Here is a 24974-nt window from a genome sequence, read left to right on the forward strand (position 1 = left end):
TGCATTTCAAAGGTTATGAAAGTTGCTTGTCACACCCACAGAAGCAGAACTATGATGCCAACCACATGACTTTGAGGTGTGACAGTGCACCTGTCAGAAGAACTTCAATTCATAAGTTCATACACTTATCACATAATTCGAAGGCAGAATAAATCATTATCAAATTTCCTGTCTATGAAATATGGCATCAGTGACATGAAGTGTCATTATTGATGAATTGTATAATGTGTCATGAAGCACCTCCCCCAGCCGTGTGGAATGTCAATAGGATCCTGAACTTGAGGTAACCTGACACCTGACACCTGATGATGATGCTGTCCTGCATAGCGATATAAAATCTCCCAGCTCCCAAAAGAATGATTACATTCACCTGACAATTAGTAAGGGTGGTATTATGTTGAGAGAATAGGTTGTGGATTGTCTAAAAGCCTCATACTGGATTCTCTGAAGGTAAGTAGCCCACATCTGTACACATTATGTTTGTAGACTACAATATTTGGTACAACATGCTTTAAAAAAAAATATTACATAGCTTTAATTTTGTTGTTGTTGTTGACAAAAACCCCTCTTATTGTGATTCATTCATTTTAAATGTTGAACTTAGTTCCACAAGATATAAAAGCCAATATGCACTTTTTGATATGTAGCTTAACACGGTATTAGAAATGTAAAGATATTATTACTATAATACTACATTTGCCAATATTTGCAATTTAATGCTCCCATAATGAATATTGAAAATATAAAATAATTTGAGATGCTGTAAGAAAAGCAAGTGTTGATGAGCATTACCCTTGTACAGCCTCCCTGGCTCCCTGGCCTCCCGGTTCTGGAAAGAACCCTCCATTAAAATACATTACTGTAATTATTTGCTAAATGACATCACAGTTTATAGACGTTACACAAGTTAACTTGTATGTAAATCAAGTTTGTCTAGTTCAAAGCAGCTTAAAAACATGTACTACAACATGCATACATACATGAAGGCAAACCTCAATTCGCCCTAGCATAGCATTCAGATTGTTTAGTACAGAAATCATTATTCACTTTTCAAAATGTACATTAACTCGTTTATTTAGGGTCCGCAAATATCCTCATATTTACTATATTGAAATTACAGTTTAAAATCGCTTTCTCTGAATTGCAGGAACGTAGCGTCAGAGTTCATTCACCATGGGGAGAGAGGATGGGGACATGCCAGACTCTCTACCAACCATCCCTGAGGGTATTGTCTGTCTCACATCATTTAAGGTCGTATTTATTGGCATAGAATTCCAAGTTAAGAGTAGAGTAGAAGGAGTTGTGGTTGACTGATATAATCAGTAAGTGAAATTAAATAATTCTGTACAGTCAGTACACCAAAGTGAGAGGTGTCGTTCAACCTGGTTTCAGAGCACTTCATATTATTCTCTATGTAAATTCTAAAATCAATTTAGTATGATATGTTAAGTTTTGTATGGTATGTATTACTTTGTGGATGTCCATCACCCATTTTGTATGACATGTTAGGAATTACAATTTGTATTATATGTTGCGAATTAGAAAAATATCAATATGTTCCCGAATTTGCTAAAAGTATGATATGTTACGAATTCTAGCTAGGTAGCTAGGTGGCTAACTTTAGCTAGCTTGCTAGCGTTAGCTAGGCTAGGGGTAAGGTTTAGGGGTTAGGGTTAAGGTTAGGGTTAAGTTTGAAATGAGGTTAAAGGGTTAAGGTTAGAGTTATGGTTATAGGAAGGGTAACTAAAGGGGTTATGGTTAGGGGAAGGGTTAGCTAAAAGGATAATGGTTAGGGGAAGGGTTAACTAAAAGGATTACATTTAGTGTTAGGGGAAGGATTAGCTAACATACTAATTTGAGTGTCCCGAATGTACATGTACTATGTTATGTCTAATCAATGAGACCAGGCAGTATCATTGGATGCCAGGTAGCCTAGTGGTTAAGAGCAATGGACTAGTAAATGAAAGGTCGTTGGTTTGAATCCCCAAGCTGACTAGGTGATAAATGTGTCCTTTAGCATGGCAATTAACCTCCCTTTAAATCGCGCTGGACAAAGAGTGTCTTCTAAATGATGTCTATGTTTAATTGATCATTGGTAATTGATTCAGAGGTATTTGCAAAAGGCTACCCCAACCTGGCCTTCCATGAGGATAAGAAGCCTCAGGAGCGGATGACAGAGGGGCAGCCAACCGTTGACACGGAGCGCAAGCCAAAGAAGGGCCTCGGGTAAGCAACATTGCCATTCCTACTTAACTCCTATTACAGTGTGCTATTACTGTTAAATATATTTTGGTTTGCTCATGAATCTATGTTTCATTTTCAAGAAGGAAGAAAAAAGAACCAGCCAAAGCAGTGGGATTTTTCCAGTTGGTATGTCCTGATTTTGGTTTCAGAAATAGTAGGAAATACACAATAATATTTTGGCAATCTGCACATACACTGTAGTACATGTAGTATATGTCAAAATGGGATAATTTGTTACAAGTGATCAAGATTCATATTCTCCAGTCATTCCAATGTCTGCTGCATTTGACTGTGGTTTTATGTGTGTTGTGGATGCAGTTCCGCTACGCTACTGGTTGTGAGGTGCTCCTGATGATAATCGGCCTGCTATGTGCTGCCCTCCACGGGATAGCCCTGCCCCTTATGTGTGTTGTGTTTGGACAGATGACCGACAGCTTTGTACAAAGTGGACAGCAGCTCAACTTTACAGGTACATATTCTGTTTGACAAGGTACAGATGTAGAATCTTAATTTGATCACTCTGTCGCAGGACAAGGGCTCTATTTTAACAAACCTAATGCAATGGTAAATCTAAATGCTGGCGGTAGGGCTTTAGGTTGGGGGTTTGTCAGAAAATATTTGTCTATTTTCAGAACCAAAAATGATTGGCGCAGTGCTGACGGTGGCGAGAAAGGGCATAGTTTTCACGATTAAACTAGTTGTGGGTGTGTCAGGCTTGGCCCCTCACTGGCCATTCAGAAAGTGCTCAATGGCTAAATATATGGTTTATTCAAGTTGTGTATTTATGGTCTTTTATGTATCACCTTGGAATTAACTCCAATTCCAAAGTTAGTCCATTATAGTTTAAACAGCTTACAGAAATTAAATAACACAATGTAGACCTATCCTCTCTTTGCTAAATAGGTCAACTTGAACCTGTTTCCAGTCTTCATTGTTCTAAGTAATTGCATGGTTTCAATGTGGACATAAATACATAGCATTCACACTGATATAGGGGCTAGGCCTACTGTAAATTGCATTATGGCTGAGCTTGGACATGCCAATAGTTGTCAATAAGCTAAGGTCTAAAAAGAGAGCTAATCACATTTGAAACAAAACCACTTGTATTAAATAGGCTATGTCTAAATACAGTTACAGGCTCCATAATTACTCCTCTCAAACATGATCTTTTAATAAAGCTTTGGTGATTAAGATTTGTTTCCAACCCTTTTTACAATCTTGACTAGCCTACTTGATTGCATTGGACAGGACAAAAAGAAAACAGCCTTCATTGACAGAATCGGAGGCTATGCTTGGTTTTTAATCAAATAAAATGAAATGGGGGGGGGGGGGGAATATAGTGTTTTATGTTTTTAAATACTATGAAGGCCTATACAGGCACCAAAAGCCCATTACTCTTGTTCCATGTTCATATGGGCAATGTGAGTCACAGCTGGATATCCGCTGTATAAATCGGTAAAACCATCTTCTGTTTGGTATTAAATATCCCTGCCAGCACTCCCTGAAATTAGCACTTTGATCATGTTTTTAAGGACGCACCTCAAATATTTCCTCCCATCTGAGCGCAAGCAAGCTGGAACAAGACAGGGAAATGACCAATCCTTGTGCAATAGTTTAACAATAGCAGAGCGCTGGTTTTAAGAGGTCGAAATTGCAAATGAAAGTGAGTTTGACACTAGCCCTGCCATAACGCCAGCCAAAAATAGAGCGGGTCCTTCCCAACAACGCAGAGAATGTTTACTGTTTATACTTCACCCTGTCCCCACTGCCAGAGTATCCCACTTCGTGAATGTTTAGTGTATATACTTCACCCTGTCCCCACTGCCAGAGTATCCCACTTCGTGAATGTTTAGTGTATATACTTCACCCTGTCCCCCCTGCTTGTGAATGTTTACTGTATATACAGTGCCTTGCGAAAGTATTCGGCCCCCTTGAACTTTGCGACCTTTTGCCACATTTCAGGCTTCAAACATAAAGATATAAAACTGTATTTTTTTGTGAAGAATCAACAACAAGTGGGACACAATCATGAAGTGGAACGACATTTATTGGATATTTCAAACTTTTTTAACAAATCAAAAACTGAAAAATTGGGCGTGCAAAATTATTCAGCCCCCTTAAGTTAATACTTTGTAGCGCCACCTTTTGCTGCGATTACAGCTGTAAGTCGCTTGGGGTATGTCTCTATCAGTTTTGCACATCGAGAGACTGACATTTTTTCCCATTCCTCCTTGCAAAACAGCTCGATCTCAGTGAGGTTGGATGGAGAGCATTTGTGAACAGCAGTTTTCAGTTCTTTCCACAGATTCTCGATTGGATTCAGGTCTGGACTTTGACTTGGCCATTCTAACACCTGGATATGTTTATTTTTGAACCATTCCATTGTAGATTTTGCTTTATGTTTTGGATCATTGTCTTGTTGGAAGACAAATCTCCGTCCCAGTCTCAGGTCTTTTGCAGACTCCATCAGGTTTTCTTCCAGAATGGCCCTGTATTTGGCTCCATCCATCTTCCCATCAATTTTAACCATCTTCCCTGTCCCTGCTGAAGAAAAGCAGGCCCAAACCATGATGCTGCCACCACCATGTTTGGCAGTGGGGATGGTGTATTCAGCTGTGTTGCTTTTACGCCAAACATAACGTTTTGCATTTGTAACAGTATAAATTTATACCGTCCCCTCGCCCATTCCCGGGCGCGAACCAGGGACCTTCTGCAGAGCAAGGGGAACAACTACTTCAAGGTCTCAGAGCAAGTGACGTCACTGATTGAAACGCTATTTAGCGCACACCGCTAACTAAGTTAGCCGTTTCACATCCGTTACACATTGTTGCCAAAAAGTTCAATTTTGGTTTCATCTGACCAGAGCACCTTCTTCCACATGTTTGGTGTGTCTCCCAGGTGGCTTGTGGCAAACTTTAAACAACACTTTTTATGGATATCTTTAAGAAATGGCTTTCTTCTTGCCACTCTTCCATAAAGGCCAGATGTGTGCAATATACGACTGATTGTTGTCCTATGGACAGAGTCTCCCACCTCAGCTGTAGATCTCTGCAGTTCATCCAGAGTGATCATGGGCCTCTTGGCTGCATCTCTGATCAGTCTTCTCCTTGTATGAGCTGAAAGTTTAGAGGGACGGCCAGGTCTTGGTAGATTTGCAGTGGTCTGATACTCCTTCCATTTCAATATTATCGCTTGCACAGTGCTCCTTGGGATGTTTAAAGCTTGGGAAATCTTTTTGTATCCAAATCCGGCTTTAAACTTCTTCACAACAGTATCTCAGCCTGGTGTGCCTGGTGTGTTCCTTGTTCTTCATGATGCTCTCTGCGCTTTTAACGGACCTCTGAGACTATCACAGTGCAGGTGCATTTATACGGAGACTTGATTACACACAGGTGGATTGTATTTATCATCATCAGTCATTTAGGTCAACATTGGATCATTCAGAGATCCTCACTGAACTTCTGGAGAGAGTTTGCTGCACTGAAAGTAAAGGGGCTGAATAATTTTGCACGCCCAATTTCAGTTTTTGATTTGTTAAAAAAGTTTGAAATATCCAATAAATGTCGTTCCACTTCATGATTGTGTCCCACTTGTTGTTGATTCTTCACAAAAAATACAGTTTTATACCTTTATGTTTGAAGCCTGAAATGTGGCAAAAGGTCGCAAAGTTCAAGGGGGCCGAATACTTTCGCAAGGCACTGTACTTCACCCCTCCCCACTGAGAATGTTGACTGACTCCAGCACTTCCTGGTTCTGTCAGCAGTCATTGTCCTTTTGGAATGTAAATCTTTGCCCCAGCCCCCCGAGTGACACAGCGGTCTAAGGCACTGCATTGCCGTGATAGATGCATCACTACAGAACCGGGTTCGATACCGGGAGACCCATGAGGTGGCGCACAATTGGCCCAGCGTTGTCCGGGTTAGGAGAGGGTTTGGCCGGCCAGCCAGGATGTCCTTGTCCCATTGTGCTCTAGTGACTCCTTGTGGCGGGCCGGGCGCATGCACGCTGACTCGTGTCGCTAATTGTACGGTGTTTCCTCTGACACATTGGTGCGGCTGGCTTCCGGGTTAAGGAAGCAGTGGGTCAGGAAGCAGTGCGGCTTGGCAGGGTTGTATTTTGAAGGATGCATGGCTCTTGACCTTCGCCTCTCCCGAGTCCATACGGGAGTTGCAACGAGTTACACTGTAACTACCAATTGGATATCACAAAATTGGGGTAAAAAGTACAACCCCAAAAATATCTTCGCCCCAGTCTAAGATAATTTACACTCTGAAGCATGTTCACAACAAGGATTTGGCTCTATTTATTGTTCCCTCTATCCAGTCTCACAGTCCCTGCCACTTAAAAGCTTCACGGTAGGGATGGTGTTAAATAGGTGATGAGCTGTGCATGTTTTTCTCTTATGATCTCAGTCTTTCACGTGCATTTTTTTTGCAAACTCCAACTGTCATGTTCTTTTTTCTCAGGAGTGGCTTCCATCTGGCCACTTTCCCATAAAGCCTAGATTGGTGAAGTGCTGTAGAGACTGTTGTCCTTCTGGCAGCTTCTCCCATCTCAGCCAAGGAAAGGGAAAGGGGATCTCTAGTCAGTTGCACAACTGTTGTCTTCTGCATTTAACCCAACCCTTCTGAATCAGAGGTGCGGGGGGCTGCCTTAATCGATGTCATTGTCTCTCGGGGAGCAGTCAGTGGGCAAGACAAGATATTTAAGTGCCTTTGAACAGGGTATGGTAGTAGGTGTCAGGCACACCGGTTTGTGTCAAGAACTGAAACGCTGCTGGTATCCCATGTGTATCAAGATTGGCCCACCACCCAAATGACATCCAGCCAATTTGACACAACTGTGGGAAGCATTGGAGTCAACATGGGCCAGCATCCCTGTGGAACGCTGTCGACACCTTGTAGAGTCCATGCCCCGATGAATTCAGGCTTTTTTGAGAGCAAAAGAGCCCTTCAGGTCTTACTCAGACTGGCTACGGAGAGTGTGATCACACAGTCATCCAGAACAGGCGGTGCTCTCATACATGGTTCAGTGTTGCTTTCCTCGAAGCGAACATAGAAGGATAGCGTTATGGTCATATTTGCAGAAATGGAGGGAAAGGGAGAGCTTTGTATGTATCTCTCTTTGTAGAGTAAAGGTGATTTAGAGTTTTTTTCACCTCTAGTTGCACAGGTGACATGCTGGTAGGATTTCAGTTTTCCAGCATTAAAATCACCATCCACTAGGAGCGCTGCCTCTGGGTGAGCATTTTCTTGTTTGCTTATGGTCCTATACAGCTTGTTGAGTGCGGTCTTAGTGCCAGCATCGTTTTGGTATTTGACATTTATTAGGATCTCCATTAGCCGCTGCAGAAGCATCAGCTACTCTTCCTGGGGTCCACATGAAACATACTAACATCATACATAGTACAGCACATTATTAGTTAAGCACTGAAATGCATACATTTGAAACATCACACATAGCCTACGTATCAGTACATACACACAATATCTAGATCTAAACAGTGCAATTAGCATTACAATACAAAATATATAAAATGGCTGTGCAGCAAGGTGTTCTTTTACCTGATTTTTAAACTGATTTTATTGCTTGAGTTACCTGGAGTGATAGAGTTCCATGTAGTCACAGCTCTATTTAATACTGTACGTTTCCCAGCCTCTGTTCTGGACCTGGGGACTGTGAAGAAACCTCTGGTTCATGTCTTGTGCTGTACCGATGAGTGTCCGAACTGTGTTCCAACTGCTTGAACAAACAGTTCGGTATCTTCAACACATCAATACCTTGCACAAAGACCAATAGAGGTTCAGTCAATCTTTCCTCAACTTTGAGCCAGGAGAGACTGATATGCATGTTACTGACACTTACCCTCCATGTACTGTACATCTAAGTGCGATATGTGCTCCTTTGTTCTGGACCAACTGCAATTTACCTATGTCCTTCTTTGCTGCACATGACCACAGTAGTCCAGAAGCGACAAAACTAGGGCCTGTAGGACCTGTCTGGTTGACTGAGATATCAAGAAGGCAGAGCAATGCCCTATCATGGACAGATCTCTTCCCATTTTAGCAACCATTGAGTCTATATGTTTTGACCATGACAGCTTACTACCTAGGGTTACATCGCTAATTTTCACATTTAGTCTCATCAACTTGCTCAATAGCCACATTATTCAGTAATAGATCTAATCAAGGTTTAACGTTGACTGATTGATTTGTTAAATAAATAATGCTTTTTGTTTTGAGATATTTATCACCAGACTATTGCTAGTTACCCATTCTAAAACTGACTGGAGCTCTATATTAAGGGTGTCAGTTATTTATGTTACTGTTGCAGAAGACGTGTATGCTGTTGATTTTGTCTGCGTACATAGACAAACAGGTTTTATTCAAGTTCAGTGGAAGGTCATTTGTAAAAACAGAAAACAATAGTGGCCCTAGCCGGCTGCCCTGCGGTACATCACACTCAACGGAATTTGCATGAGAGAGGCTTCCATTAACGAAAACCCTCTGTGTTCTATTAGATAGGTAACTCTCAATCCATAATAAGGCAGCGGATGAAAATCCTCGGCAATAGGTTAGGATCACTACATCAAAAGCTGCTCTGAAGTCTAACAAAACACCTCCCACCATCTTCTTACTATTCATTTCTTTCATCCAATCATCAGCCATTTGTCAGTGCTGAGCATGTTGAGTGCCCATCCCTATAAGCATGCTGAAAGTCTGTTGTTAACTCTGTAAAATAACTTTGTTTTTGATCAAACTATTTTTTTCTCTCCAAAAGTTTGCTAAGCACTTGTAACAGGCTGACTTGTCAGGTGTTTTAACCATTAAAGGGTGCTCTTCTATTCTTGGGTAGCGGAATTACCTTTGCCTCCCTCCATGTCTGAGGGCACACATCGTCTTCTAGGCTTGTGGTGTTAAATCCACAGCTATCTTGGTAAATAGTATAGTCTACAGCTTATCACGAGGTATTCTTACTCAGGTGAGCAGAACCTTGAGACTTCCTTAATATCACTCACCAGCTGTTGTTAACAGAGACACTCACCTCCCCCCTTGATCTTACCTGAGCTAGATGTATATTATCCGTGTCCTTGTTCAGCCACGACTCTAAGAAACATAGGATATTACAGTTCTTCAGGTTCCATTGATAGGATAGTCTCGAAAAGAGCTTGTCCAGTTTGTTCTCTTGAACGTTCGCTAATTGAACAGAGGGTAGAGGCAGTTTATGTATTCATCTATGTACAATTGTGGCCAAAAGATTTGAGAATGACACAAATGTTAATTTTCACAAAGTTTGCTGCTTCAGTGTCTTTAGATATTTTTGTCAGATGTTACTATGGAATACTGAAGTATAATTACAAGCATTTCATAAGTGTCAAAGGCTTTTATTGACAATTACATGAAGTTGATGCAAAGAGTCAATATTTGCAGTGTTGACCCTTCTTTTTCAAGACCTCTGCAATCCGCCCTGGCATGCTGTCAATTAAGTTTGTGGCTACATCCTGACTGATGGCAGCCCATTCTTGCATAATCAATGCTTGGAGTTTGTCAGAATTTGTGGGTTTTTGTTTGTCCACCTGCCTCTTGAGGATTGACCACAAGTTCTCAATGGGATTAAGGTCTGGGGAGTTTCCTGGCCATGGACCCAAAATATCGATGTTTTGTTCCCCCAGCCAATTAGTCATCAGTTTTGCCTTATGGCAAGGTGCTTCATCATGCTTGAAAAGGTATTGTTCGTCACCAAACTGTTCCTGGATGGTTGGGAGAAGTTGCTCTCGGAGGATGTGTTGGTACCATTCTTTAAGCAAGCTCTGTACTGGTGGTGCCCCTATCCCGCAGCTGAATCAACTTTAGGAGACAGTCCTGGCGCTTGCTGGACTTTCTTGGGCGTCCTGAAGCCTTCTTCACAACAATTTAACCGCTCTCCTTGAAATTCTTGATGATCCGATAAATGGTTGATTTAGGTGCAATCTTACTGGCAGCAATATCCTTGCCTGTGAAGCCTTTTTTGTGCAAAGCAATGATGATGGCAATGTTTCCTTGCAGGTAACCATGGTTGACCGAGGAAGAACAATGATTCCAAGCACCACCCTCCTTTTGAAACGTCTGTTATTTGAACTCAATCAGCATGACAGAGGGATCTCCAGCCTTGTCCTCGTCAACACTCACACCTGTGTTAACGAATCACTGAATCCCTGACATGATGTCAGCTGGTCCTTTTGTGGCAGGGCTGAAAATGCAGTGGAAATGTTTTTTGGGGATTCCGTTCATTTGCATGGCAAAGAGGGACTTTGGAATGAATTACAATTCATCTGATCACTCTTCATAACATTCTGGAGTATATGCAAATTGCCATCATACAAACTGAGGCAACAGACTTTGTGAAAATTAATATTTGTGTCATTCTCAACTTTTGGCCACGACTGTAGTTTTGTCAGGGTGCCCGCACGTCGGCCTCTCTTGCACTTTCTCCTCCGAGTGCAGAGGATTAGGGTCTGGTCCGGGGTGAAAAGTATGTCCTGCACCGCCAACTGGTTGAAGTAGAAATCCTCATCCAATACAAGATTATTTATTGCTGTTCTGATGTCCAGAAGCTCTTTTTGGTCATAGCAAACCATGGGGGAAACATTATGTACAAAAAAGTTTAGATCAGCACAATGGAGTTTGTTTCTGGTCTCAGTTTCAGGAATGGCTGAAAATTTTAGGTAAATGTAATAATTTAACTCGGCTATTTGCACTGTTGGGAGATTTGGAAAGTCAATCATTCAACAATATTATAATAATTTTAGTGAAAATATTCTTTAAATCTTTAAAACTTACAATCTTTGGATACTATGTCATTAGAAAGGTTCAAAATTCATATAAAACATCACAGCACAGTCGAAAGATATATGGCTCGTTGAAATCAAAAGAGGATGGTCTTACGGAGATACATTTACTGTAGGTGGGCTGGACTGAGAGTAGCAGAGGGGTGAGATTAAAACGCTTATGATCAGTGATAGTTATTACTGAAAACACTATCTATATATAGATGTCTGAGTACATATCCAGTATCTATCCAAAATGTAATGTGTATAATCCAGAAACAGATATATTTGTTGTGTAATTACTGTGTATAAAAGTACCATGTATGACTGCAGCTGGTTCAGAAAATGACCATTTCATTTATGCAGAGTTAACAGCAACAAAACAAGTTATCCTTAGTGCTTCGATTACCCCTGCAATCCTCTCACCACAAACATGGTTATCATATTTTCAAGATAATGTTTGTATAGAGCGATCCGTGGCTGTGATAAACAATGCTCGGACAAATACAGTTGATGCATGGGATGTATTATGTAAAACTGTATCAGATATCAACAACTCTTGACCAAGCAACAGACCTACAATGTGAGTGGTGGGACGACATTTTATTTTCTGAGAATAATATAGAACATATTGTATTATAAACTCTACTTCCTTCCTACGAAATGTCATTGTGTACTCAAATAATTGACTCCTGACGGTATGTAAATAGTTTTTTGATCATTAAAAAGTGCCATGTATGTAAAACGTGTGTAAAATGTATATGTAGCCTAACAAAAAAGAGCATCAAACACAGGGGATATGCAACAACAAAACACACACACAAAAAACCACACTAAACAGCAGAATTGGTCAGGAACTAGTCAAACGGCCGCTATCCAATCCAGCACCATTCAATGCCCATTCATTATAATCCATCTGTCCTGTTGCTGCAGGATTATTTTCCTGCTGTTGCCAACTGGCTCAAATTAAGATTTTACATCTGTGTATTGGCTATAAAGTGCAGGGATCCTTTGTGGCCATGCATTACGGTGAGCTACATATGTGATTATTTCTATTATGGGTTGCATTGTTTATGCATATCTTCACCATGTACAATGGTGATTTGTGGATTATGTTTTATACTACACATATCATATGTTAGGCACGCCAGATTGTGAACATTGACTACTGGTATTGTCATTTCTCCATAGCCAATTTCACTGTGGAGGAGATCAGCGCTATATTGAACTCAACTGACGGATGTATTCAAATTCCTGGAGTTGATATAGAGGCTCTAATGACTCGGCAAGTGATAATAAGTACAGTAGATAACAGACACACATTATCAATATATTAATACAATGTGGCTTTTATTTCTGATTATAAACTGGGTGGTTTGAGCCCTGAATGCTGATTGGCCCGACAGCCGTGGTATATTAGACCGTATACCACGGGTATGACAAAACATTTTTTTTTTACTTATCTAATTACATTGGTAACCATTTTATAAAAGCAATAAGGCACTGGGGTTTGTGGTATATGGCCAATATACCACGGCTAAGGGCTGTATCCAGGCACTCTGCATTGCATCGTGCATAAGAACAGGCCATATACCCCCCCCCTCCACCCCCATTGCTTATTGCTTAAAAACATACTGTGTGATACATACATTTGAATTTCCAGACATGCCTATTACTTCATTGGGATCGGTTGTGCTGTGTTCCTGCTGGGGACCTTTCAGGTGATGTTGTTCTTGTTGACAGCCACCAAACAGACCAAACGGATCCGGGAGAAATACTTCCATGCCATCCTCCACCAACAGATGTCCTGGTTTGATACACACCAGATAGGAGTTCTCAACGTCAGGTTAACAGAGTGAGTTTGAAACATTGGATGAATGTTCGGGATTTTTTTTTAAAATCAAAGACAATGTCATATTTTAGCATATATGATCACATTGAGCAACTACAGATTGTTTCAATAATGTAAATTATTATAATATAATTAATGTAATACTTTTACTTTCTACAGTGACATCAACACAATCAACGAAGGCCTTGGAGACAAGATCTGTGTGTTCGTGCAGTTCTTCTGCACCTTCTTGTCAGGGTTCATCATTGGTTTCATCTTCGGCTGGAAGCTAACCCTCGTCATCCTGACCGTCAGTCCTCTCCTGGCAGGATCAGCTGCCGTCTGGTCCAAAGTAAGACTACCAATGATCTGCAAAGACAAAAGCTTTATCCCAAATGGTACCCTATTTCCTATATAGTGCACTACTTGAAAGTAGTAGACTATATAGGGAATAAGGTGCCATATTGTTTTCATATGTGTCACTAAACAGTGGTCGCATCACTACTCTCGTGCCCAATCCCAAATCCACCCCTAGTTTATACTTATCCAATCCTCTCAGTTTTCCACAATCACATTTCTTTTATAAAGACATTTTTACATCAGCATTGTAAGATACCGTATTCATGAACAGTTTCTATTTGATTTCAGATACTTGCCACCCTGACCAGTAAGGAGCTGTCTGCCTATGCCAAAGCAGGGGCGGTAGCTGAAGAGATACTGGTGGCTATCAGGACAGTTGTGGCTTTCAATGGACAGAAGAAAGCTGTGGAAAGGTTAGTCAGTTACTAACTAATTAATGTGTTGCATAAAACAGTGGATCTTTCCATAATTATTAATATGATTTACCAAAATCAAGACACATTCCCCTATTTAGGCATGTGTTCTATATATTTTAGGTATGAAAGAAACTTGGAGGATGCTAAAAACTTTGGGATAAAGAAAGCCATCACCACTAATGTGTCCATGGGCTTCACCCAGTTTGTCATATTTGGGACGTACGCCTTGGCTTTCTGGTACGGGACCAAGCTCTCTGTAGACGAGCCTGAAAACTACACCATTGGAAAAACCATTACAGTAAGCTTTTATGGAAGATTTTAAGTAGGAATTTACTATTTTCCAATAGATGCATTTACATTTTATTGTGAAGAGGCCTCTACAATGTCTTTACACCTGTTACTCTGTCTGATATTAATATAATTCCTTTCTTCATTACATTCTTTGTTGCTGCTATTTTTAGGTCTTCTTCTCGGTGATGATTGGGGCGTTCTCTTTGGGCCAGGGTGCGCCTAACTTGGAAGCCATCGCCAAAGCCCGGGGTGCTGCCTATGAAGTCTACAATACCATTGACCAGGTACCGGAAGTATTCAGTTTAACCCCTAAATCACCATAGCACTCACTCCGTATGAACTCACTCTAACTCACTCAGAACAACATGATCTCAAGAACTCAAGTCGAATTTAGACATTTGTCCTACTGCCGCGGTTGATGAGTTGATTTGTTTGTCATAGCCGCGGCCCATAGACAGCAGTTCAAAGGAAGGTCACAAACCAGACTGTGTGAAAGGAGACATTGAATTCAAGAACATCCACTTCAGCTACCCCTCCAGGAAAGATGTCAAAGTAAGTAGTGGATTTGAATCGAACCAGATCCAGACACTAACCTGTCTCCAAATGATTTGAAAAATGCACAATAAGGAAGAAGCTAAGTTGAATTTTCAGTTTCCAGTTGGATTAGCAAAAACAAAATGACAAGCTGTACAATTGTAAAATGACAGGTAAAAATACATGTTAAATACGTTGTGGGATGTGTTCCCTGTCGCTGTAGATTCTTGAAGGAGTGAATCTGACAGTGCCTCGTGGGAAGACCATAGCTCTGGTTGGAGCCAGTGGATGTGGGAAGAGCACCACCATTCAGCTGCTTCAGCGCTTTTATGATCCAGACTCAGGAGAGGTATGAACAAATCTGATCAAGGCTTATTCAAAGTGTGTTTAAAGTGCATTTGATGAGCCCGTCCTCCAATAGCTCCACCCACCAGCCTCCAGTGAAGGACTCACATGCTTTATGATCCAACCTCAGGAGAGGTATGCAGTACACGAGCGCATTAAAGTTCAAACACCTGACCCATAGTGCATACAGAGACTCACATGCACACACACGTGTAATGTACATTCACTCACGTACACTCATTCCCAAGTTTTGGTTTATCAGGTTTAGTGTTGAATTCAGTTCAGTAAAAAGTAAAATAGTATTGTAGTGCCCTCTTGTGGAATGTTGATATATCATTTGTCAGAAACGCTGTTGGTTTTGTTTGTATAGCTGAGGGTGGTAGGGGAGCTAAGGCTGCTGCAGCACCCCCTGATAAATCAAAATAAGAAATAAATAACAACAATAATAATAAACAACATTCCCACCTTTATTACTCCTGTATGAGCATAGAAAGTACTTGTCAGCAAAGCAGAGACATTTGCATGCCTAATGAATATGACCCTGGTTTGTTGTCAGATTACCCTGGATGGTCGGGACATCCGGACCCTGAATGTGAAGTGGCTGAGGGAGAATATGGGTATCGTCAGTCAGGAACCTGTGCTGTTCGGAACAACCATTGCAGAAAACATCCGCTATGGCAGAGAGGATGCCACAGATGAGGACATCGAACGGGCCGTGAGGGAGGCCAACGCGTACGACTTCATCTCCAAACTCCCCGATGTACGTGGGGATACTGACAAATGAGTACATACAATGGCTTCAGTGTTTCACATGTGTTATACAATAAATTATCTATGGTGTACAAATGATTTGAAGTGAGTAGGACAGCAGATATTCTGTTGTTTCTATGGCGACTGTGTTGAATTGAAATGTTTTTTTGTTTTGAAATTGTATACAGTGTAAGGAAATGGCCAAATAGTGATGATGTTATCCCAATGGACAAATTTAAACATGATTATTTCATCTCCATCCCATTTCATGTGGCGTTAACAGAAGCTGAACACCATGGTGGGGGAGCGGGGAGCCCAGCTCAGTGGAGGACAGAAGCAGAGGATAGCTATCGCCCGGGCCCTGGTCAAAAACCCGAAGATCCTCCTGCTGGACGAGGCCACCTCCGCCCTGGACACCCAGAGTGAGTCGGTCGTTCAGGCCGCTCTGGATAAGGTCAGTACCCTCCCTGAGTACCAGACCCATGGTTAAGGTTGTTCTCAAACCTGCTTTTGCGCAACCTAATAGCCTGACTCGATTTGTTTGACTGCAGCCTTGCAAGTTCACGTTTGCAGCAGTTGACAAACGTCAAGAATCAGAGTGAATCCATGAGATCCTGTTGGAATCCATCTCAGCGAAAATGAAGACGTAATAAAAAAAATGATTTGGAACAAATGATGGCAATATTGTCTCCTCCCATTCCCATAGGCCAGAGCGGGCCGCACCACAATAGTGATCGCCCACCGCCTGTCCACCATCAGAACAGCTGACGTGATCGCTGGCTTCAGCAACGGAGAGGTGGTGGAGCAGGGAACACACAGGGAACTCATGGCCAAGAAGGGGGTTTACTACTCTCTGGTCATGCAGCAGGTACTGTATCACGCTCACTGCATCCCAAATGGCACCCTATTCCCTTTATAGTGCACTGCTTTTGACCACCAGGGCCCCAACTCTGCCTCAACAGTAGAATCAGCCAACGTCTAAATCATGTTGATCAGAGTCATATTTAGAGATGTATATCATCAGTATCAGAGCAATATACCTTATCAAGCCTGTTTCTATATGATCAGTAATAAACAGGCTCTGTGTGTAACATGTTCAAATCCACTATCACACCTTGTCTGTTGTTCAGAGTCAAGGGAAGCCAGAGGAAGATGAAGAGGACCCTGTGGAAGAGGATAACCCTCCTAAATATGAGGATCTGGATTATGTCCTATATGACTCATCTGACATGGATGAGCTGGAAGTGGGAAACGAGGAAGGAATAGAAAACGGCGGCTTTGAAAAGAACTCAATCAGCAGTGGCCGTGTGGAAATGAAACCGACCAGGAGGAAATCTAAGAAGTCCAAGAAGGACAAGAAGGTACTATTACATAGATAATCCTTTATGACGTCCTTCATGTGCTATATAGGAACATGGCTTTGTTATAGTGCTATTGCTAAACTATCATCATACCTATTATATAATGTATGGTATATAATGAATGGTATATAATGTATGGTGAATATAATGAATGGTATATGATGTATGGTTGCATTCATTTACATTTTAGTTATTTAGCAGAAGCTCTTATCTTGAGCGACTTACAGAAGCAATTAGGTTTAAGTGCCTTGCTCAAGGGCATATCGACAGATTTTTCACCTAGTCGGCTCGGAGATTCGAACCTGCCACCCTACTGTATATAGTGGTAGTTCATTGTCTTCAGAAATAAGATCTGTTACATCATGTTGGTCCTTGGTCATTTAGTTTTGTCATTGATGACAATGTTTGATGACAGAAGGAAAAGAAACCAGATGAAGCTCCAGACATCCCCTTCACCAGAATCCTGGCCTTGAACAAGCCCGAGTGGCCGTACATGTTGGTAGGAACCCTGTCTAGCTTGGTGGGGGGAGCCGTTTATCCCTGTGTCGCCATCATCTTCGCCAAGATCATTGGAGTAAGTGTTTCACAAGACCACCTCCTTGTCTTCATAATATGAAGCATTGTTAAATACTGCAGAGACTATTCACATGTCCTAGGTGTCTTCATTGAGTTTGATTTAAACGAGGTGGTCTTATTTTTCCACATCATTTATTTGATGGTCGTTGGTTGGTGGGTTTTGGCTCTTATTTTCCAAAGCAGCCTTTTCATTTTCTGTTGTTATCTATTTTGGGCGGGTTTCTCTCCACCCCGTGACCTTCTCTAGGTGTTTTCCGAGGTTGACCCGGAAGTCAAACGACAGAAAACCATGATGTTTTCCCTGCTCTTCCTTCTCATCGGAGGAGTGGCTTTTGTCACCTACTTCCTAAAGGTTTTCTAATTTATAGATCTAAACTGTGTCCAAAATGGCAACCTATGCCCTATACAGTGCACTATCTCAAACATTTAATATGTTGTGGGTATGTCTGGTTGGGTACATTTCTGCTGTATGTTCTATGTTTCAGGGTTACATGTTTGGAAAATCAGGAGAGCTTCTTACCATGAGGCTGAGGAGGCAGGTATTCCATGCCATGATGAGACAGGTAGGACAAACTGTGCGGGAAAATATATACTTCAGCAATTGTACATAAATGTAAAAAGACTGACTTGTCATTGCTAATTTACTTTACTGTATTGATAATACCAGCAGAAGGAATTGTGCCACAGAACCTTGCTAAAATTAATTCTGAACTGCCACTTTGCAAGACTAAAATTGACTGAACTGCCACTTTCAGTGTTCTGCCTCAGAACCTTGCTAATTTGCCACAGTGTTTTCAGAACCTTGCTAAAATTACGATTCTGAACTGCCACTTTGCATCAGAACCTTGCTAAAATTACGATTCTGAACTGACACTTTGCAGGACCTTGATTGCTGAACTGCCACTTTGCATCAGAACCTTGCTAAAATTACGATTCTGAACTGCCACTTTGCAGTGTTCTGCCTCAGAACCTTGCTAAAATTACGATTCTGAACTGCCACTTTGCAGTGTTCTGCCTCAGAACCTTGCTAAAATTACGATTCTGAACTGCCACTTTGCAGTGTTCTGCCTCAGAACCTTGCTAAAATTACGATTCTGAACTGCCACTTTGCAGTGTTCTGCCTCAGAACCTTGCTAAAATTACTCCGAACTGCCAAGTGTTCTGCCTCAGAACCTTGCTAAAATTACGATTCCGAACTGCCACTTTGCAGTGTTCTGCCTCAGAACCTTGCTAAAATTACGATTCTGAACTGCCACTTTGCAGTGTTCTGCCTCAGAACCTTGCTAAAATTACGATTCTGAACTGCCACTTTGCAGTGTTCTGCCTCAGAACCTTGCTAAAATTACGATTCTGAACTGCCACTTTGCAGTGTTCTGCCTCAGAACCTTGCTAAAATTACGATTCTGAACTGCCACTTTGCAGTGTTCTGCCTCAGAACCTTGCTAAAATTACGATTCTGAACTGCCACTTTGCAGTGTTCTGCCTCAGAACCTTGCTAAAATTACGATTCTGAACTGCCACTTTGCAGTGTTCTGCCTCAGAACCTTGCTAAAATTACGATTCTGAACTGCCACTTTGCAGTGTTCTGCCTCAGAACCTTGCTAAAATTACGATTCTGAACTGCCACTTTGCAGTGTTCTGCCTCAGAACCTTGCTAAAATTACGATTCTGAACTGCCACTTTGCAGTGTTCTGCCTCAGAACCTTGCTAAAATTACGATTCTGAACTACCACTTTGCAGTGTTCTGCCTCAGAACCTTGCTAAAATTACGATTCTGAACTGCCACTTTGCAGTGTTCTGCCTCAGAACCTTGCTAAAATTACGATTCCGAACTGCCACTTTGCAGTGTTCTGCCTCAGAACCTTGCTAAAATTACGATTCCGAACTGCCACTTTGCAGTGTTCTGCCTCAGAACCTTGCTAAAATTACGATTCTGAACTGCCACTTTGCAGTGTTCTGCCTTAGAACCTTGCTAAAATTACGATTCCGAACTGCCACTTTGCAGTGTTCTGCCTCAGAACCTTGCTAAAATTACGATTCCGAACTGCCACTTTGCAGTGTTCTGCCTCAGAACCTTGCTAAAATTACGATTCCGAACTGCCACTTTGCAGTGTTCTGCCTCAGAACCTTGCTAAAATTACGATTCTGAACTGCCACTTTGCAGTGTTCTGCCTCAGAACCTTGCTAAAATGCATTCCTTACAGGAGATTGGATGGTTTGATGACAACAACAATGCAGTGGGAGTTCTAACCACCAGATTGGCCACAGATGCATCTCTGGTTAAAGGGGTAAGCACAATGCTCTGATTTACACATTGAGATACCGATCAAAATCTATCACATCAAGTCGATGTCAATTCAGAATCATTCTACTGTACAAATCTTTAAAAATGTCTACCTGTACATATGCTTCCATGTATTTACAGTTGCGTTCTTTAGAGTTGCAATGTCTGATAATGGATGGAACCTACTTGTTTCCTCTCTCCTCACCACCAGGCGACTGGGTCTAGGTTGGGTCTGGCCACCAACACAGTCTGTGCTCTCACCATCGCCATTGTGGTGGCCTTCATCCACAGCTGGCAGCTCACCCTCCTCATCCTCGCCTGTGTGCCCTTCCTCATTGGAGCCAACTTCATTCAGATGAGGGCCATGGCAGGCCACGCCTCCAAAGACCAGGGTGCCCTGGAGCAGTCTGGGAAGGTTAACATCAACTTTCTATTGCAATTGGGGTTGCAAAATGTTTCCAAAATTCCCAGATTTTCCAGTAATCCCAGTTATAGGTTTTCCAGAATCAGGAGGGAATAAGCAGAAAATCGGGGAAACCTTAAAACAGGATATCTGGATAACCAGGGAATTTCAGGAAGGTTACTGCTATTATGCAACCCTAATTGCAATGCACTTTGAGACAGTGGGCTATATCAGTGTGTGACACCATGTGTTCAAATAAAACGTTAATAAATCTTTATTCATCTTTTGTAGATATCTACAGAGACCGTTGAAAACTTCAAGACAGTTGTTGGATTGACACGGGAGGACGTCTTCTTTCACAAGTTCATGGACAGTCTAGAAAGACCATACCAGTAAGAGTACAGTTATTCACTTTGTTATAGACTCAGCTTTTGGATTGTTTGACCTTATAACCTACAGTCAAGTACTGATTAGATTTCAACTGAATACATCAGGAACGGTTTGGTGAAGGCTCCCATCTACGGACTAACATTTGCCGTTGCCCAAGCAATCCCTTACATGGTCAATGCTGCAATCTTCCGCTTTGGGTCCTGGCTTATTGCTCACTGTCACACAGAATATGAAAATGTTTTCCTGTGAGTATACATTCTGGTACTGTTATATCTCAAATGAATACATTCACACCAGGGTTGGGGTACATTCCATTTACATTCCAGTCAATTCAGGAAGTACACTGAAATTCCAATTCCAGTTGTCTTCAATGCTTTTCATTGAGGAAAATGTGGTGTTGGAATTGGGTTTTGAATTGACTGCAATTGAAATGGAATGTACCCCAACCCTGACTAGAACCCTTGGCTGCCACATTGTCACTACACGGTAATATAAAAATTATAGTAATAATATAATTATAACATTCATTTGGTGGGTGCTTATATTTGTCCTATTTCACACATGTGTATTAATGCACATGTGTGTTTTTTGCATATCCCAAATCTCCCTGAGACAGCCTCGTTGAGTTGGGTCATGACCAGGGTCTGCCGATATAGTGGCAGTGATAGTACAACATTGTCCTTTTCTTTCGCAGTGTGTTTTCTGTGATCATATTTGCTGCCATGAACATAGGAGAATCAGCATCTTTTGCTCCTGACTTTGCCAAAGCGAAAGCAGCTGCGGGGAGAATTCTTGGCTTGTTGGAGAAGAAACCAGAGATTGACATTTACAGTGAGGAGGGAGAGAAGCCAGTGAGTGAGATATAATGTGTCTTACTCCAATATAAACATAAATACAATGAGAACATTGTGTTTTGTCTGGGACAATGATATAACATTGTGTTTTGTCTGGGACAATGATATAACATTGTGTTTTGTCTGGGACAATGATATAACATTGTGTTTTGTCTGGGACAATGGTATAACATTGTGTTTTGTCTGGGACAATGATATAACATTGTGTTTTGTCTGGGACAATGATTGTGTTTTGTCTGGGACAATGATATAACATTGTGTTTTGTCTGGGACAATGATATAACATTGTGTTTTGTCTGGGACAATGTTGTCTTTTCCAGACGGACTTTGTCGGGGACATTGAGTTCCGAGGGATCCACTTTGCGTACCCGACCCGTCAGAACGTGAGGGTTCTCCAGGGGTTGAACGTGTCAGTGGGGCCTGGTCAGACCCTGGCCCTGGTCGGGGAGAGTGGCTGTGGTAAAAGCACCTCCATACAACTACTGGAGCGCTTCTATAGCCCTGCTGAAGGACAAGTGGTGAGACCAACACCAAAAATAATCAAATCATAAATGTAATATAAAGCACGCTTTCAAAACTATTTCAAAGTGCTAAACCAGTATACTGTGAATTGGAATGCAACAAATATAGTAAAACTGTTAGGCCACTTTTTAGCATTTTAATATTTAATATTTGTGAAGGTTGGCCTAAATCTGTGGTATTATTGTGGTGTCTCAGTTAATGAAGGGGTTGACCTAACTCTGTGGTATTATTGTGGTGTCTCAGTTAGTGGATGGGTTGGATACTAAGACCCTGAACCTGTCGTGGCTGAGGTCTCAGCTGGGCCTGGTGTCCCAGGAGCCCATCCTGTTCGACTGCAGCATCTCAGAGAACATCCAGTATGGGGACAACAGCAGAGAGGTCTCTCAGGATGAGATAGAGGAGGCAGCCAAGAACGCCAACATCCATGACTTCATCATGGGCCTGCCAGAGGTATAGTAACAGTATAGTGAGGGAGATTGGAGGAGACAGGATAGGCTGTAGCTGTAGGATGATATTTGAAGTCTTCTCAAAGGGGATCCAAAAAATGTCACTGGTGAGGTCACAGTAGAACTTAAACTAATTTCTCTACAGATATTCATATAGAATAGCTATTGACTAGCCCAAGACGGGCTGTTATGACTTTATATTTTAATTTATATTTTAAAAGTGTTCAATATAGACAAACACTATAATTTGTGTTGTTTTTGTCAGAAATACAATACCAGGGTTGGGGACAAGGGGACCCAGATGTCTGGAGGTCAGAAACAGAGGATAGCCATCGCCAGAGCACTGGTCAGGCAGCCTAAAGTACTGCTGCTGGATGAAGCCACTTCCGCCCTGGACACAGAGAGTGAGAAGGTAAGTCACATGGACATTGAGTGCCGGCCATCTCATTTTCTACCTATTCATTAATTCATTAATTACTTAATGGCCTGGTCACACACAAAAGCTTATCTTCACACAGTATGTCCTCTCCCTCCTTCCCAAATAACCTCTCTGTCTTTCTGTTTCCTCCCTCCTTCTCTCTCTCCCTATCCCTCCCTCCCCCAGATTGTCCAACAGGCTTTAGACGCCGCCCGGCAGGGCCGCACCTGCATCGTGATCGCCCACCGCCTGTCTACCATCCAGAACGCAGACCAGATAGCGGTAATTCAGTATGGTCAGGTGACAGAGCAGGGTACACATACTGACCTCATGGCTAAAGGAGGGGCTTACTATGCCCTGGTCAACGCACAGGTCAACCACTAACTCATATTCAGATTGATGTTTTGCAGCGTATGTACTGTTCTGTTGAATGTTGTTTTGTGAGCTCTTTTTATTGAGCTGCACTTCTTAGCCAGGTCCCCCTTGAGAAAGAGGTCTCCTGTCCATAATGGGACTTCCTGGTTTAATGAAGGTTATTTATAAAAATGTATAAAGAATAAGGAATCTATATGGATAATGATATGGCAGCCATAACTCACTTTGAACGGACCGCTAAAATGATGTTCAATTGCATGATACAAACTGTCTCAGTGTCAATTGGTTTGATCACATGTAGGTGGTGCACTGAAATGTAGCCTATTGGGTTACTGTGCTATTGGTTACTCACTGTATTACTCACTTTAGCAGTAATGCTGGAGCACGGACATCAGTGCAAATATGTTTTGATAAGCTGCCACGAATGAATGAACTGTTCTTGACCATGGCACCTTTCATTGTCTAAAGACAACAGGTACAGTATGTATTTCTATAAGAAAAACAGAAAGACACATTATCACAGTTAAATGACTGGATAAAAGCAGTGTTTGGGAAAGGTTGTATACCTGTAAATATGAGAGGTTGATGTTCAGAAGACTGTTGTATGTTATTGTATACTGTGATATTTTGATGATTTTAAACAGGGACACTATGCTCTAAAAGGCAAAGTATGCATTTGAAGAATATCTATATATTTAAATGAGTACACTATGTAAGGCTGTTACTTGTTTGTAAATATGCATTCAAATAAAACATTACATCCCATAACATGTCATTTTTAACCTGATTCTAAAGTGACATAATGATTAATCTACAATCTAAATTAGATTGTGGGGAATATGTCAATACATTTTCAAATAAACTTGGAACTCGTTCATTTTAAATGAGCCTAAATAGGCTACTGAAGTCTACAGAGGGCGGGTGGACACAAGATGGCGCCCGTTAGTGGGGTAGTAGAACTTTGAAAATACTTCAATTCGATTGAGGCCTATTTCAAATGCCGCTAAATGTAGCCTATCTCCAACCACGGCTAACTTCGGTAAAAATGCCACTTGTTTTCCAACTGTAAAATAAGGTTTAAATAGCACTAGGTGGCATAATTGTAGAAATATTTGACCACGTCGTTTTAGTCTAGTGTTATGGAAATGATCTTATTTGGTTTACATTCCCCAAAAAATGGTGTAAAGGTAAACAATTTTATCTTGCACGCCGGCAACATTAATTGTATTTCGACCTCCCGAATTAAATCAGAAATAATAGTCTACAGTTGGCCATAAGAAAATTATTTTAAAAACACGTTAAAATATTTTTGTTATCAAAATCGTAAAATGATAAAATCGCGATAGTCCCAGGCTTGCTGTTAAACGATGTCGGCCTATTTCAAAAGGCCCAATGTGAAGCGATGAACCAGTTATCCCTATCGTACATGCCCTTCTCAGTCAAGTCAACCTAAAACATTTTGGGAGACATGTATTATTCTTTGCCAATGTATTCACTTCGATACATATGTGTTTTATTAAGAGTTCTAAGAGTTTTATATATTAACGTAGCCTACATTTTTCCCACAGCAGGTGAAACATGCACGGCTGCACTGTTTCCCAAATCCAGTAGCTGATTTGGTTCTGGGTGCTACTGCCGAGATTACTCAAATATATACTATAGACAGGCTATAGGCTATATTTAAGCAATAAATATAATATATAATTTTGTGGCTCTAGAGAAGTTTTGCACTACAATAAATATACTAAGTATTATGATGGAAATTATT

The 24974-nt window shown here is 41.3% G+C and overlaps 1 protein-coding gene across 4 annotated transcripts; it reads left to right on the forward strand.

Annotated features, from left to right (window-relative positions):
* Positions 1 to 421: 421 nt before the first annotated feature.
* LOC139419588 (ATP-dependent translocase ABCB1-like) lies at positions 422 to 23431 on the forward strand. Of its 4 annotated transcripts, none has more exons than XM_071169562.1 (29): positions 422 to 450; positions 1148 to 1225; positions 2109 to 2226; positions 2325 to 2370; positions 2563 to 2713; positions 12242 to 12335; positions 12714 to 12905; positions 13062 to 13233; positions 13530 to 13654; positions 13778 to 13955; positions 14119 to 14232; positions 14390 to 14500; positions 14706 to 14831; positions 15384 to 15587; positions 15861 to 16031; positions 16284 to 16445; positions 16708 to 16938; positions 17354 to 17512; positions 17762 to 17866; positions 18000 to 18077; positions 19719 to 19802; positions 20010 to 20213; positions 20493 to 20593; positions 20696 to 20836; positions 21286 to 21442; positions 21766 to 21963; positions 22211 to 22417; positions 22679 to 22825; positions 23018 to 23431. In XM_071169562.1, exons 2-29 carry the CDS (start codon positions 1174 to 1176, stop codon positions 23213 to 23215), a joined length of 4026 nt encoding a protein of 1341 aa, XP_071025663.1. In that variant the 5' UTR covers positions 422 to 450; positions 1148 to 1173; the 3' UTR covers positions 23216 to 23431. The 4 variants fall into 4 exon arrangements, with proteins under 4 accessions (XP_071025663.1, XP_071025669.1, XP_071025676.1 ...); XM_071169568.1 differs by having other exon boundaries at positions 2124 to 2226; XM_071169575.1 differs by having other exon boundaries at positions 2124 to 2226; positions 2328 to 2370.
* Positions 23432 to 24974: the final 1543 nt, after the last annotated feature.

The sequence above is a fragment of the Oncorhynchus clarkii genome, chromosome 2 (assembly GCF_045791955.1).
Source record: "Oncorhynchus clarkii lewisi isolate Uvic-CL-2024 chromosome 2, UVic_Ocla_1.0, whole genome shotgun sequence".
Lineage (NCBI taxonomy): Eukaryota > Metazoa > Chordata > Actinopteri > Salmoniformes > Salmonidae > Oncorhynchus > Oncorhynchus clarkii.

Coding starts and splice junctions, on each gene's coding strand:
- LOC139419588 (XM_071169562.1), top strand. CDS start 1,174: ATGGGGAGAGAGGATGGGGACATGCCAGACTCTCTACCAACCATCCCT. Junction 12,336..12,713: donor ATAGAGGCTCTAATGACTCG/GCAAGTGATAAT, acceptor TTGAATTTCCAG/ACATGCCTATTACTTCATTG. Junction 21,964..22,210: donor GCCCTGCTGAAGGACAAGTG/GTGAGACCAACA, acceptor GTGGTGTCTCAG/TTAGTGGATGGGTTGGATAC.